General features: G+C 64.5%; 1 protein-coding gene across 1 annotated transcript; it reads left to right on the forward strand.

Annotated features, from left to right (window-relative positions):
• Positions 1-11,189: 11,189 nt before the first annotated feature.
• On the forward strand, positions 11,190-13,596 carry ZNF784 (zinc finger protein 784). The gene is made up of 2 exons (XM_062176729.1): positions 11,190-11,267; positions 12,078-13,596. The coding sequence occupies exons 1-2, from the start codon at positions 11,190-11,192 to the stop codon at positions 12,897-12,899; spliced, it is 900 nt and encodes a 299-aa protein (XP_062032713.1). The 3' UTR covers positions 12,900-13,596.
• Positions 13,597-13,858: the final 262 nt, after the last annotated feature.

Here is a 13,858-nt window from a genome sequence, read left to right on the forward strand (position 1 = left end):
GCAGTCATTACATCGGGACACCGTGAGGCCGTCGTCTAGGTGAGAACAGTCATTACGTCAGGACGCCGTGAGCCGCGGTCATTACGTCAGGGACGCCGTGAGCCGCGGTCATTACGTCAGGACGCCGTGAGCCGCGGTCAGTACGTCGGGGACGCCGTGAGCCGCGGTCAGTACGTCGGGACGCCGTGAGACCGTCGTCTAGGTGAGAACAGTCATTACGTCAGGACGCCGTGAGCCGCGGTCATTACGTCAGGACGCCGTGAGCCGCGGTCATTACGTCGGGACGCCGTGAGCCGCGGTCATTACGTCGGGACACCGTGAGACCGTCGTCTAGGTGAGAACAGTCATTACGTCAGGACGCCGTGAGCCGCGGTCATTACGTCAGGACGCCGTGAGCCGCGGTCATTACATTGGGACACCGTGAGACCGTCGTCTAGGTGAGAACAGTCATTACGTCAGGACGCCGTGAGCCGCGGTCAGTACGTCGGGACGCCGTGAGCCGCGGTCATTACGTCAGGACGCTGTGAGACCGTCGTCTAGGTGAGGAACGGTCACTACGTCAGGACGCCGTGAGCCGCGGTCATTACGTCAGGACGCCGTGAGACCGTCGTCTAGGTGAGAACAGTCATTACGTCGGGACGCCGTGAGCCGCGGTCATTACGTCGGGGACGCCGTGAGCAGCGGTCAGTACGTTGGGACGCCGTGAGCCGCGGTCATTACGTCGGGACGCCGTGAGACCGTCGTCTAGGTGAGAACAGTCATTACGTCTGGACGCCGTGAGCCGCGGTCAGTACGTCAGGACGCCGTGAGCCGCGGTCATTACGTCGGGACGCCGTGAGCCGCGGTCATTACGTCGGGACGCCGTGAGCCGCGGTCATTACGTCGGGACGCCGTGAGCCGCGGTCATTATGTCGGGACACTGTCAGGGATGGTCGTCTAGGTGAGAACAGTCATTACGTCGGGACGCCGTGAGCCGCGGTCAGTACGTCGGGGACGCCGTGAGCCGCGGTCAGTACGTCGGGGACGCCGTGAGCAGCGGTCATTACGTCGGGGACGCCGTGAGCCGCGGTCAGTACGTCGGGACGCCGTGAGCTGTGGTCAGTACGTCGGGGACGCCGTGAGCCGCGGTCAGTACGTCGGGACGCCGTGAGCCGCGGTCAGTACGTCGGGACGCCGTGAGGGATGGTCATTACATCGGGACGCCGTGAGCAGCGGTCATTACGTCGGGGACGCCGTGAGCAGCGGTCATTACGTCGGGACGCCGTGAGGGACGGTCCTCTAGGTGAGCACGGCCATCCACGGGAGGTCACGGCCTTTGTCTTGTTCCTCGCTGCCCACCAAAGGCTAAGCCCAAGCCCCAGGCACTGGCCGAGCGGAAAGGGAAAGGGGCTGGCAGCGCTCACCCTGGCAGCCGGCCTCGGGCACGGGTGGGCCCCCGCTGCACCCGAGCCCACCGGCCCTGCCGCCCGACTTGGGATCAGCGCCCTGCTCACGCGCCTAGGAGAGCCCCGGGCGATGGCCCAGTGCCGGGCCCTGCACCCGCCTGAGACTGGGAAGAGGCGCCCGGGTTTGGCCTGGCCCAGCCGTTGTGGCCACCGGGGAGTGAGGCAGCGGATGGAAGACCTCTCGTCCCTCCCGCCTCTCTGTGACTCTACCTCTCAAATAAGTCAATGCATCTTAAAAATTAAATTAAAAAAAACCCTTCCTGGAACACCTGCACCTCATGTCAGATCCGAGTTGGTCTCCGCCCAACCTTCAAGTTCAGCCTCCTAATGTAGCGGTGACAGCCTGTGGACTTGGGTCCTCGCCGTCCACGCGGGAGACCCCGGTGGAGGTCCCAGCTTCCGGCTTTGGCCTAGCACAGTCCCTGCAACACAGGCACTCTAGACGTCCTCTCTCTCTCTCTCTCTCTCTCTCTCCCCACTCCCTTTCAAATACTTTGACCGCTCCCTGGGTTCATCTGGACGGAACTCGATCCTGCGTGGAGGAGCCTCTGACCTGATTTAGGGAAGAGAAGTGAATGAAAGCTGCTGGTTGGCACGTGACATCGGGCACAAAGACAGACCGTCAGTAACAGTGAGGGCCCAAGAAGAGGCCGACGCTGCGAGACAAGAGAGGGCGAGGAGCCGGCAGGCGGGGGACCGGGCGTTTAGTTCCGCGGCAAGAATGTTCTGCAGGTGGACGGCGGAGACTGGATCCCGGCGACTGAACTTTAAAAATGGTCGAAATGATACATCTTACGTGTATTTTCTCACAATTTAAAAACAGCCAGTGCAAAAGGGACACCGGGGAGCCGCGTGTCACCGGGCGCTGGAGGAGGTGGGTCAGGGAGAAGTCAGAAGAAAGAGGAACCCGACTGCGGCAGCCTCGCTCCGGAAGCGCGGCCACCACCGCCAGGGAGTGACACTGGAGGTCAGCCCGAGGCCACCTCCGCTCTGGGAACGCGGTCCTACAGCAGCGTCGCACGGAGACACCACCACGCCTTCCCCTAGTGCTGCAACCCGAGTTCTGTCAGCCCAGCCATAGTGTCTCCCATGCACCCCTTATCCACGCATTTTTTTTTTTTTTTTTTTTTTTTTTTGGACAGGCAGAGTGAATAGTGAGAGAGAGACAGAGAGAAAGGTCTTCCTTTTTGCCGTTGGTTCACCCTCCAATGGCCGCTTCGGCCAGCGCATCTCGCTGATCCAAAGCCAGGAGCCAGGTGCTTCTCCTGGTCTCCCATGTGGGTGCAGGGCCCAAGCACTTGGGCCATCCTCCACTGCCTTCCCAGGCCACAGCAGAGAGCTGGCCTGGAAGAGGGGCAACCGGGATAGAATCTGGCACCCCAACCGGGACTAGAACCCGGTGTGCCGGCGCCGCAAGGTGAAGGATTAGCCTAGTGAGCCGCGGCGCCGGCCTCTCCACGCATTTTTTAAGCGCCCTGCAATCCTGTGTCTGTGTGCTTCTCACACACTGTTGGCTTTAGGCCCGTTTTAGAGTTATTCACATAGAGACTTTAAATCACAGAATTTCGAATTCTACCTTAGAGTAAAGAGAGAGAGTTCTGATCAGGTAGTACAGAATTTGGAGCTACAGGAATGGAATCGCTGTGAGGGAGCAGGCATTTGGCCTAGGCAGCTAAGGAGTCAGCGTAGACACTCAGGTTCCCCAGGGGAGTCCGGAGTTCCCAGCCCCAGCTCTGGGCCCCAGCGCCCCGGGAGCAGCAGGGGAGACAGCTGGAGGACTTGGGCTCCCGTCACCTCAGGGCTAGATGGAGGTCCTGGCTTCTTTGTGGGCATTTGAGGAGTTACCAGACGGGAGTTCTGCCCCTCAAACAAGACGTTCAGAACCGTTCAAAGCAGATGGCCACGCACAGTGCCCAGGTCCCCGGTGACTGGTGACTTTCCCCTGTACAGGGCACCTGTTACCGTGCACGAACCAACAGACGCATCACTCACTGAAACGCAAGCCTTATCCAGATGTCCTGCTCGTAGCCCTGCGCCTTGGTTCTGTCCCAGGAGCTCAGTCCCCTCGGGCTTCCCTGGGCCGCGCCAGTTCTTCAAGCCCTCCTGGCTGGTGACGACTGGCGCTTCCGAGCAGCACCTCGGCCGGGATCGGCAGGGGTTCTCCTGCTGACGACACTGGGGCTGCGGCTGGGGGAAGAGGGCCAGAGGCCAAGCGTCAGCCGGGCTGCTGACATGACCCCTGGCCGAGGCCGTGCCCGTCACCCCTCTGCAGCCACTTCTCCCGAGCCACACCTGCTGCTTAGGAAGCCGCAGCCTGCAGCCCACAGCTGGGGTGGGGAAGCCCTGCTCCACCGCCGTGCACGCGGAAACGGTCCGGCACAGGCCGTGTGCCTCTGCTCCACGTCCCTGTCCAGTCACGTGGCCTAGCTGTATAGTCAGATACCCGCTCTGTGCTGCAGGTTCTACTTCCATATTGCTGTTAATTCGTTCTTCAAACTGTTCTAGCTTCAGCTGTTGGCATCGCTTTCTCTTACTTTTTACTTATTTATTTGAAAGGCAGAGTTAGACAGAGAGACCATTCACCTGCTGGTTCATGACCAAATGACCAAATGACCACAATGGCCGGGGCTACAACAGGTGAAGCCAGGAGCCCGGAACTCCACCTGGGTCTCACGTGGGTGGCAAGGGCCATCTCCTGCTGCTCTCTCGGGCTGTCAGCAGGAGCTGGATCAGAAGTCGAGCAGCTGGGACTCGAACCAGTGCCCACAGGCGGTGCTGGCACCGCACGCAGCAGCGTGTGCGCAGAACCGCCACCAGTGCGTTCAAACGACCAACAGCTGCCATTATGGGGCCTTTTGTTTGCCGTTCCACAGATGCCCGCCCCGGTTGGCACAAGCGGCAAAGGGCAGCGACACGAAAGCCCGCCTGGCAGCCCAGCCCCCAGGCCGAGCTCCTCCGGAGGCCAACCGCGCTCCCACACCGCCCCGCGCCGGCCCCTCTAGCCGCGCGGGCCTCTCTATGGCCCCTGCCCGTCTAGCCGCACGCCGCCTCTCGCTGCCCTCCGCCCCGTCCCCTCTATACGCGGCCCAGCTCTCGATGGTGCCCGCCCGCAGCCGTGAGTCCCGGAGTTCTGTCCCCGCCTGCTCGGAGCGCCGCGGTGCTGGCGCCGCCCGCCCCCTGCGCCCGTCGGGCCGGCCATCGGCGCCGCCTCCCCGGGCGGGCACGGCGGCCAGCGAAGGCCCCGCTGGAGGAGCGAAATCTCTGCTTCCGAGGACAGGCGCCGGGGCGAGGCTGCGAAAGTGCTCCGGCCGGAACCCCGGGCCCGGGAGGAACGGTCCGCGCGCCGCTCGGGCCCACCGCTGCCTCGGACCGTCACCGGCCACGGAGGCGCTTCCCGCGTGCGGCCCCGTGTTCGTGATCGGCCGCCGCATTACAGACAGGGGAAAGGGGAGGCCAGAGTGGGGAAGGAGCCGCCCAAACACCGGGGGGCTGCGGTGCGGCGGGCTAGGCGCCCGGCGCTCCATCCATGGAGCGGGTTCGAGTCCCGGCTGCTCCACTTCCCGCAGCTCCCAGCTACGGCCTGGAAGCAGCATGAGGCGGCCCGGGTCCTGGCCCCTGCACCCCCGTGGGAGACCCGGGTGCAGCTCCAGGCTCCTGGCTTCGGATCGGCGCAGCTCCGGCCGTTGTGGCCGATTGGGGCGTAAACCAGCGGATGGAAGGCCTCTCCCTCTCTCCCTCTCTCTCTGCCTCTCCTTCTGTCTCTGTAAATAAATAAATTAAAAAAAAAAAAAAGAAAGAAAGACAGACAGACAGACTAGCCACTGCTCACACACATCTCCAGTGCCCTGTACGCTCAAATTCGTACCTGACGGTTGGTGGTGTGGTTGCATCAAGCCGTAGCCTGCGAGGTTCGAGTCCCGGCTGCTCCACTTCTGACCCAGCTCCCTGCTAATGCCCCTGGGGAAGCAGCAGAGGACCCGAGTGCGGGGCGCCTGCACCCACGTGGGAGACCTGGACGGAGCCCAGCCTGGCCCAGCCTGGCCACTGTGGCCGTCTGGGCGATGAACCAGCAGATGCAGGATCCCTCTCTCCCTCTCCCTGAAAGAAAGCTGATTAATCTTCCCCACACCGGGCGACGATGCTAAGCCTACAGCAGCTGTGAGCCTGAAACAAAACTGCGCTAAGCTTTTTGCTAAGCCGTAAGGGAAACATCCCTTCCTGTTCTGTAGGGTGTTAGCTGTTAACTACGTTTTGTGAGCTAGAACCCCACCAATGAGGGAGGACTCAGATAAGTTCACCTGTGTTCAGAGGCCTGCGGCCGCTCTCGCAGTCCTTCAGGGCGATTTGCGTGGGGCTTTGAAGGCCCGTGGTCTGGGTAACCCACATTCCCGCCTTAGTGCCGACGGCATCGGTGCCAGTGGCAGGGGAATGATAGGGGTGAAAGAGGCGTCCTGTTTTTTTTTGGTTTTTTGGTTTTTTTTGACAGGCAGAGTGGATAGTGAGAGAGAAACAGAGAGGAAGGTCTTCCTTTTTGCCGTTGGTTCACCCTCCAATGGCCGCCGCGGCTGGCACATCGCGCTGATCCGAAGCCAGGAGCCAGGTGCTTCTCCTGGTCTCCCATGCGGGTGCAGGGCCCAAGCACTTGGGCCATCCTCCACTGCCTTCCCGGGCCACAGCAGAGAGCTGGCCTGGAAGAGGGGCAACCGGGATAGAGTCTGGCGCCCCAACCGGGACTAGAACCCGGTGTGCCGGCGCCGCAAGGCGGAGGATTAGCCTGATGAGCCACGGCGCCGGCCGAGGCATCCTGGTTTTGCGTGTGTGAACTGTTTATTTTTATGTTGTTGATTGTTCGAGATGTAGTTAAGGATGTAGAGTGACCTAGGCGTATGTAGAACAAAATCATGAATGAAGAGCAAATCAGAAAATGTAGAAGAAAAAGTAAATTAATAAAAAATATTGTGTGTTTCTTAAAGACTGAGATTTTCACGTGGTAGTCATCACTGCAGTGCTGTAACCGGCCATGATTCAGTTCTCACATCGAATCAGCGGTGATGCGTATAATTGGTTCTGCACTCTTTCTTAACCGCAGAAGTTTCACTTTCAGCTTCGAGGGGCTGGTCCCTGCCTGACACTTGATGAGTTCTCGGAAGACGTCAGTTAAAGTTGTCAGTATGACTGACTGCAGTCCCAACGGGCAGATCTGAGGGTGACTGCTGGCCTAGGACCTCAGAGTTGCCAGCTCTGTGTTCATTCACTTAGGCACCCCCATCCAACGCACTAATGCAGGAATTCACTAGCGCCACAGCGCCGGCTACAAAACTATTGTTTTTAAAGATTCATTTATTTGGAAGGCAGAGAGAGAGAGAGAGAGGGAGAGCGAGCGAGCGCGCTTGCATCCACTGATTCACTCCCCAAATGGCCACAATAGCCATCAGCCAGGCCAAAAAATCAGGAGCCAGGAAACCTATCCTGACCTTCCACGTGGGAGACAGGGGTCCAGGTACTTGGGCCACCTTCCACTACCTGCCCAGACACAGTAGCAGGGAGCCAGGTCTTGAATCAGTGCTCAAATGTAGACTGCCAGTGTGGCAAGCTGCAGCTTAACCCACTGCGGCACAGCGCCAAGCCCCCTTTCGAATTATCATTGTCATCATCATTATTTGAGAGACAAAGAGCGAGCTTCCATCCATCGGTTCGCTCAGAGCCTACAGCGGCCGGGGCTGGGCCAGGAACTCAGTCTACTCCTGCACGGGTACAAGTACGAAGCCCTCATCATTACCTCCCTGGGTCTCCGTAAGCAGGAAGCTGGAAGCCAGACCCAGAGCCAGGAGCTGAACCCAGGCGCTCTGACGCACACCGGGCACTTTAGACTCATTCTCAAAGACGGGGATCCAGGCTCAGGGAGGAGTGATGTGGTCAGGGCTTCACAGCTCACAGCAAGCAGGGGCCACCGGAAGCCAGGCCAGACCCTGCTTCTTCTGGGTCCGGGTCTGGGATTCCTCCCGCCGTTTCCTGGAGGCCTCCCTGTGGCCAGACGTGAGCGTCGGGTCCTGCAGGAGCCAGGCCGTGACCACCAGGATCCAGCCTTACCGTGACTCCTTAGCAGCTGCGCGAGGTGGGCACCACGCACTCCCAACAGGAAGCTGGCAGCGAGAGCTCATTTACCCATCAGTCAGCAGGTGCACACAAGGCTCCTAGGGACCATGAAAACGTTCAACGTGGGTTAAATCTCGACAAGGAGAACAGGAGGCAGCCTGGGCTCTGTCCGGAATATAATCTGTGATGTATTTTGTGGCTGAGAGGGCCCGCAGGCACAAACGCCCGCGCTCGTGACACGCAGGGCACAGCTCTGCAGACAGAGGTCAGATAGCTGCCCGGCTCAGTGGCTGGAGGCCGAAGACGTTCCTCTTCTTTGGCCCAGCCACTCAAGCCCCAGGAACACAACCTACAGAGTACTGCTCCCTTTCGAGGAGACACGGGCCCGCACATCTGTGGCGTAGCGCTGTAGTCGTGATAAGAATTTGGATCCGACCTGAGGTCTATGAGCGTGAGCATAAGCGCTTGTTGTAATGTAGCCGAGTGGAGGCTGCCACACAGCGCCGCGAGTGAGGGCTGTGGGTGTCCACGCAGACAACGACAAAATCTGTGTCAGCGAGGAAAGTGGGAACAAGTTCCGCGGATGGCTACGGTTGAAGGTACAATTTTTTATTTTTTAAAAAACATTTATTTATTCATCTGGAATTCAGAGTTACGGAGAGGGAGAGACACAGAGAGATAGTCCATCCGCTGGTTCACTCCCCAAATGGCCGTAATAGTCAGGGCTGGACCAGGCCAAAGTCAGGAGCCAGGAGCTTCTTCTGGGTCTCCCAGGCGGGTGCAGGGGTCCGAGGACTTGGGCCGTCCTCTGCTGCTTTCCCAGGCGCTTTGCAGGGAGCTGGAGCGGAAGCAGAGCAGCCGGGACTTGAACCGGCGCCCGTATGAAAAGCCAGCACTGCAGGCAGCTGCTTGACCCGCTGCACCACAGCGCTGGCCCCTACGATTCCTTTTCTAAAAGATATTTATTTCTTTGGAAGGCAGAGGTACAGGGAGAGAGGGAGAGACAGACTGGTTCACTCCCCAAATGACAGCAATGGCTGAGCCTGGGCCAGACCAAAACCAGGAGCCTGGAGCTTCACCCAGACCTCCCAAGACGGTGCAGGGGCCCGAGGACTCAACCCTCCCGCTGCTTTGCCAGGCGCACTAGCAGGGAGCTGGAGCAGCCGGGACTCCAAGTGGCGCCCACAGGCTTAACCCGCTGTGCCGCAGCACCGGCTGTCATTACAGGGCTTGTGAACACACAGGGCAGCGTATCAGTTCACTGGTGCGGCAAAGGTAGAGACGTGCGTGGGAGTGACAACCAGAGCCACGCGTGCCTTGGGAGGGAGCGGGCCACGGGCGGGTGTGGAAGACCACGAGGGCTCAGCTGTGTCTGCGATGCGTGGGGAGGGGCTGGGGGAGGGGCGCAGGGGTCACTGTGTCACTCTGGGGGCCTTTTGTGCACAGAGCTGGTCCGTCGTAGCAGAGAGGCTCTGGTGTGTCTGAGTGAGTAGGCTGCAGCTGCGTGAGGACAACACAAACGTGTGCTTAAATGCTTTAGGGGCGGGCGGTGCTGTGGGGTAGGGGGTAAAGCTGACACCTGCGGTGCCGGCATCCCATACGGGCGCCGGTTCTAGTCCCGGCTGCTCCACTTCCCATCCAGCTCTCTGCTGTGGCCTGGGAGAGCAGCAGGAGATGGCCCAAGTCCTCGGGCCCCTGCACCCACATGGGAGATCCGGAAGAAGCTCCTGGCTCCTGGCTTCGGATCGGCGCAGCTCCGGCCAGTGTGGCCATTTGGGGAACCAGCAGGAAGGCCCCTCTCTCTCTCTTTCTCTCTCTCTCTGCCTCTGCCGCTCTGTAGCTCTGCCTTTCAAATAAATAAATCAATCTTCTAAAAACCTGCGTTAGGGGCAAGGCGTTGGCGCTGTGGCTGCTCTGCCGGCGTGGACACCCGAACTGGGCTCGAGTACCAGTGCCACCCAGCATGCACTGGGCCCCCGACACCAGGCGAGGCCCAGCCCGGCTGCAGCCGGCAGGACGGGGAGGCCGCCCCCTCCCTCGAACTGGCTCACGCTAAGGGAGAGGCGGCCCCACCCGCTCCCACGCGGACACGCTGCTCCCACGGGACAAGCTAAGGGAGAGGCGGCCCCACCCCGCTCCCACGCGGACTCCCCGCCCCCACGGGACGCGCTAAGGGAGAGGCGGCCCCATCCCGCTCCCACGTGGACTACGGGACGCGCTAAGGGAGAGGCGGCCCCACTCCGCTCCCACGCGGACCCCCCACCCCCATGGGACGCCCTAAGGGAGAGGCGACCCCACCCCGCTCCCACGCGGACTCCCCGCTCCCACGGGACGCGCTAAAGGAGAGGCGGCCCCACCCCACTCCCACGCGGACTCCCCGACCCCACGGGACGCGCTAAGGGAGAGGCGGCCCCACCCTGCTCCCACGCGGACTACGGGACGCGCTAAGGGAGAGGCGGCCCCATCCCGCTCCCACGCGGACTCCCCGACCCCACGGGACGCGCTAAGGGAGAGGCGGCCCCATCCCGCTCCCACGTGGACTACGGGACGCGCTAAGGGAGAGGCGGCCCCACTCCGCTCCCACGCGGACCCCCCACCCCCATGGGACGCCCTAAGGGAGAGGCGACCCCACCCCGCTCCCACGCGGACTCCCCGCTCCCACGGGACGCGCTAAAGGAGAGGCGGCCCCACCCCGCTCCCACGCGGACTCCCCGACCCCACGGGACGCGCTAAGGGAGAGGCGGCCCCACCCTGCTCCCACGCGGACTACGGGACGCGCTAAGGGAGAGGCGGCCCCATCCCGCTCCCACGCGGACTCCCCGCCCCCACGGGACGCGCTAAGGGAGAGGCGACCCCACCCCGCTCCCACGCGGACTCCCCGCTCCCACGGGACGCGCTAAAGGAGAGGCGGCCCCATCCCGCTCCCACGCGGACTCCCCGCTCCCACGGGACGCGCTAAGGGAGAGGCGGCCCCACCCCGCTCCCACGCGGACTCCCCGCCCCCACGGGACACGCTAAGGGAGAGGCGGCCCCACCCTGTTTCCACGCGGAGGCGAGATCCGGACGTCGCTGCGGACCCGCCCGGGGCCCGGTCCTCGGTGCTGCCGGACACGCGCGGCCCCGGGCTGCTCCCGCCAGACGCCACGCCCACCTGGGGGCTCTGCTTCCTCTCAGGTCCGCGCTGTTTTCGGGGTTTCTTTCCACGGGCTTTGGGGGAAACAAAACACCTCACATTCGCGAACTCGGCGCCATGACGTCACCACGAGAAGGTTTTCTCTGCCGCCCCGCGGGGCTGCTCGCGCCGGCTCTCGGGGGCGGGCGTTCGGTTTGCTCCCCGCGCCACGCTGCGGCTCCTCCCCGCCGCCGCCCCGGAGGTAACGCGAAAACCGCGCGGAATCCCCGGGGCCGCGGCTCGGGGAGCGCCCGCCACGCCACGCCCGCCACGCCCCTCCACAGCCCCGCCCGCCCCGCCCCGCCAGCCCCGGCCACGCCCCCGCCGCCCCGCCCCGCCAGCCACGGCCACGCCCCCGCCGCCCCGCCACGCCCCCGCCGCCCCGCAGGGCGCCTGCGCGGTAGCCCAGTCGCCGGCCCGAGCCCCGCCCCCGGCCGCAGCACTCATTGGCCTCGGGGGCGGGACTCGGGCACAAGATGGCCGCCGCGCGCCCGGAGCCCCCGAGCCCGAGCTCAGCGACCCCGGAGTCGCGGTCCCCGGAGCCTCCGGACCTGGTGCGGGTGAAAAGGGGGCCTGGGTGAGGGTCTCGAGGTGCAGGGTATGGGGGCGGGGGGGCGGGACTCGGGAAGCTTGGGCGTAGGGGCCAGGTATTCAGGGCTCCGTGCTGGGGGAGCTGAGGGGGCGGGGCCCGAGGCCAGCGGTGTCTGGGGGCGGGGTTTGATTTGCATGAACGGGGGCGGAGTCTCGGGGGCGGGCTCGGGCATCCCGGGCGGGGCTCGTGGAGCCGGGTGGCAGTGTTGGGGAGGGTGACCCTGGGCGATCCCGGGAGGGTTGGGGTCGGGTCCCGGGCGTGCGGGGAGGGACCCTGCCCGAGGGAAGTCCTGGGGGGCGGGGGACACGTGCGGGCCCCGGCGACGCCCGTTCTTTCCGCGCGCGCGCACTTACGGAGCGCTGCCCCGGGCTCCGGGAGGCGGGTGTCCGAGCCGCGCTGGGCCTCTGTTCTCCCGGAGCCGGGGGTGTCCTGCGGGCGGAGGGACAGCGCTCGGAGGTTGCTGGCGACTCCTTCTATAAAGGACACGAAATCAGAGTGAGCCAGGACCGAGTGGAGCTGGGGAGGGGGCCGCACTCAGACGGGAGCCGACGGCGGGGTCGGCGAGATGAGCGGGGCCGGGTGCCCTCGGAGTGGACACTCGGTGTGGCCGGCTGGCCGCTCAGGCTGCTCCGGGCAGGCGCAGGTCCCGGTAGGGGCCGGACCCAGGGTCCCCGTCGGGCAGCGCGGGCTGTGCGGGTGGGGGGCTGTAAGACCGCAGAGGTCTCGGGCAGCGCCACAGCCTCCCCTCCTCCTCCCCCTCTTACCCCCCCAGGTCCTGCTGCCCGACGCTGGCCGCCCGCCCACGCCCCCGGGCGACCTCATCGAGATCCAGGTGGTGAAGGTGACAGACACCACGCTGGTCCCCGAGCCTCCGGAGCCAGGCTCGCTGCGCTGCGCCTTGTGCCCCGCCGCCTTCCGGCTGGTGTCGGACCTGCTGTTCCACGAGCACGGCCACCTGGCCCGGGCGGACGGAGACCCCGGCCGGTGCCACGTGTGCGGCCACCGCTGCCCGGGCCCCGCCAGCCTGCGCGCCCACTACAGCCTGCACACGGGCGAGCGGCCCTACCGCTGCGCCCGGTGCCCGCGGGCCTTCAAGGCCCTGGCGCCGCTGCTGCGCCACCAGCGCCGGCACGGCGTGGAGCCCGGAGCCCCGCGCAGGGCCCCGGAGGCGGCCGCGGCGGGCGGGCAGGGGCCGGGGCCGCCGGCCGAGCGCGCCGAGGTGGTGCTGGCGGCGGCGGCGGCCGGCGCGGCCGTGGGGAAGCCGTTCGCCTGCCGCTTCTGCGCCAAGCCGTTCCGCCGCTCGTCCGACATGCGGGACCACGAGCGCGTGCACACGGGCGAGCGGCCCTACCACTGCGGCGTGTGCGGCAAGGGCTTCACGCAGTCCTCGGTGCTCAGCGGCCACGCGCGCATCCACACGGGCGAGCGCCCCTTCCGCTGCGGCCTCTGCGACCGCACCTTCAACAACTCCTCCAACTTCCGCAAGCACCAGCGCACGCACTTCCACGGGCCCGGCCCGGGGCTGGGCGAGGGGCGCGGGGGCGCGTGCGGGGCGGGGCGCGCGGAGACAGCGAAGGCGGAGAACGACCCGTAGGCGGGGCGGGGCGGAGAGGCCCAGACCGCTGATGGAGGCGGAGGGAGAGAACCATGCTCCGCACGGCCCTCTGTGACACTCCGAGGAAGGCGCAGGTGCCCAGCTCCGCGCGGGACCAGGGCGGAACGCGCACCCCGCCTGCCTCCTCTCTAGGCGCCTGGGCACGGCTTTGGGGGAGAATCGGCGTCGTGTTCCTGGCCCAGGCCTCTTGCGCACAATCCTGGCCCGTCAGGGGGCTCCCCTCGGGTGGGCCAGGGTGGACTTTTTGCCTACCTCACTGGATTGCACTGGACCTGGGAGGCCGCCCCAGCCCCAAGCAGCAGGCATCCACCGGGAGACCGGGGTCCCATCACCTCCAGCTAGAGGGTGCCCAGGCCACCGCTGAGAGCCTTGGCACCTGAGGGATGCAAGCCAGGCTGTGGATCCCGACTCTAAGAACTGCTCCCAGGGTGGCCGCCCCTCCCCCACCCGGGCTCCCGTAGTACCGGGAACTGGGGGCACAGCTGCTGGACCCCGGCTGTTTCCTCTCGCCCCAGGAGTCAGAGGGGTAGCGGGTGGGGGCCACAGCCCTCCCATTCTGTTCCTATTAAAGGACTTTCTGAAGGCCCTGTTGGTCTCGTGTCCAGGCTACTCTGGGGAGGGGCTTCCTCGCTCCTAGAAGGGGGTTGGTCTCAGAAGCTGGGCACGGCCGAGGGGCCCGGTGATGGGCGCTTGTCAAGGAGGGAGTCCCCCGATTTTCACACTCCTGTTCACCCAGCCTCCTCCGGAAGACACCGCACGGACAGATCAGGAGGAAACGGAACTCCTGCCCGCCCCCCCGCCAAAGGCCACCAGGACCAAGCCAGAAACCGGGGCCACTTCACTGAGCCCGCTCAACACGTCTGGCATCCGAAGCCGACTTTCCTTCTTCCCACCCTCGGGCCAGGCCAACAGTGCCCTCACATCGGGACATCGGCCGA

The sequence above is a fragment of the Lepus europaeus genome, chromosome 19 (genome assembly GCF_033115175.1).
Source record: "Lepus europaeus isolate LE1 chromosome 19, mLepTim1.pri, whole genome shotgun sequence".
Taxonomy (NCBI): Eukaryota; Metazoa; Chordata; class Mammalia; order Lagomorpha; family Leporidae; genus Lepus; species Lepus europaeus.

Coding starts and splice junctions, on each gene's coding strand:
- ZNF784 (XM_062176729.1), top strand. CDS start 11,190: ATGGCCGCCGCGCGCCCGGAGCCCCCGAGCCCGAGCTCAGCGACCCCG. Junction 11,268..12,077: donor CCCCGGAGCCTCCGGACCTG/GTGCGGGTGAAA, acceptor TTACCCCCCCAG/GTCCTGCTGCCCGACGCTGG.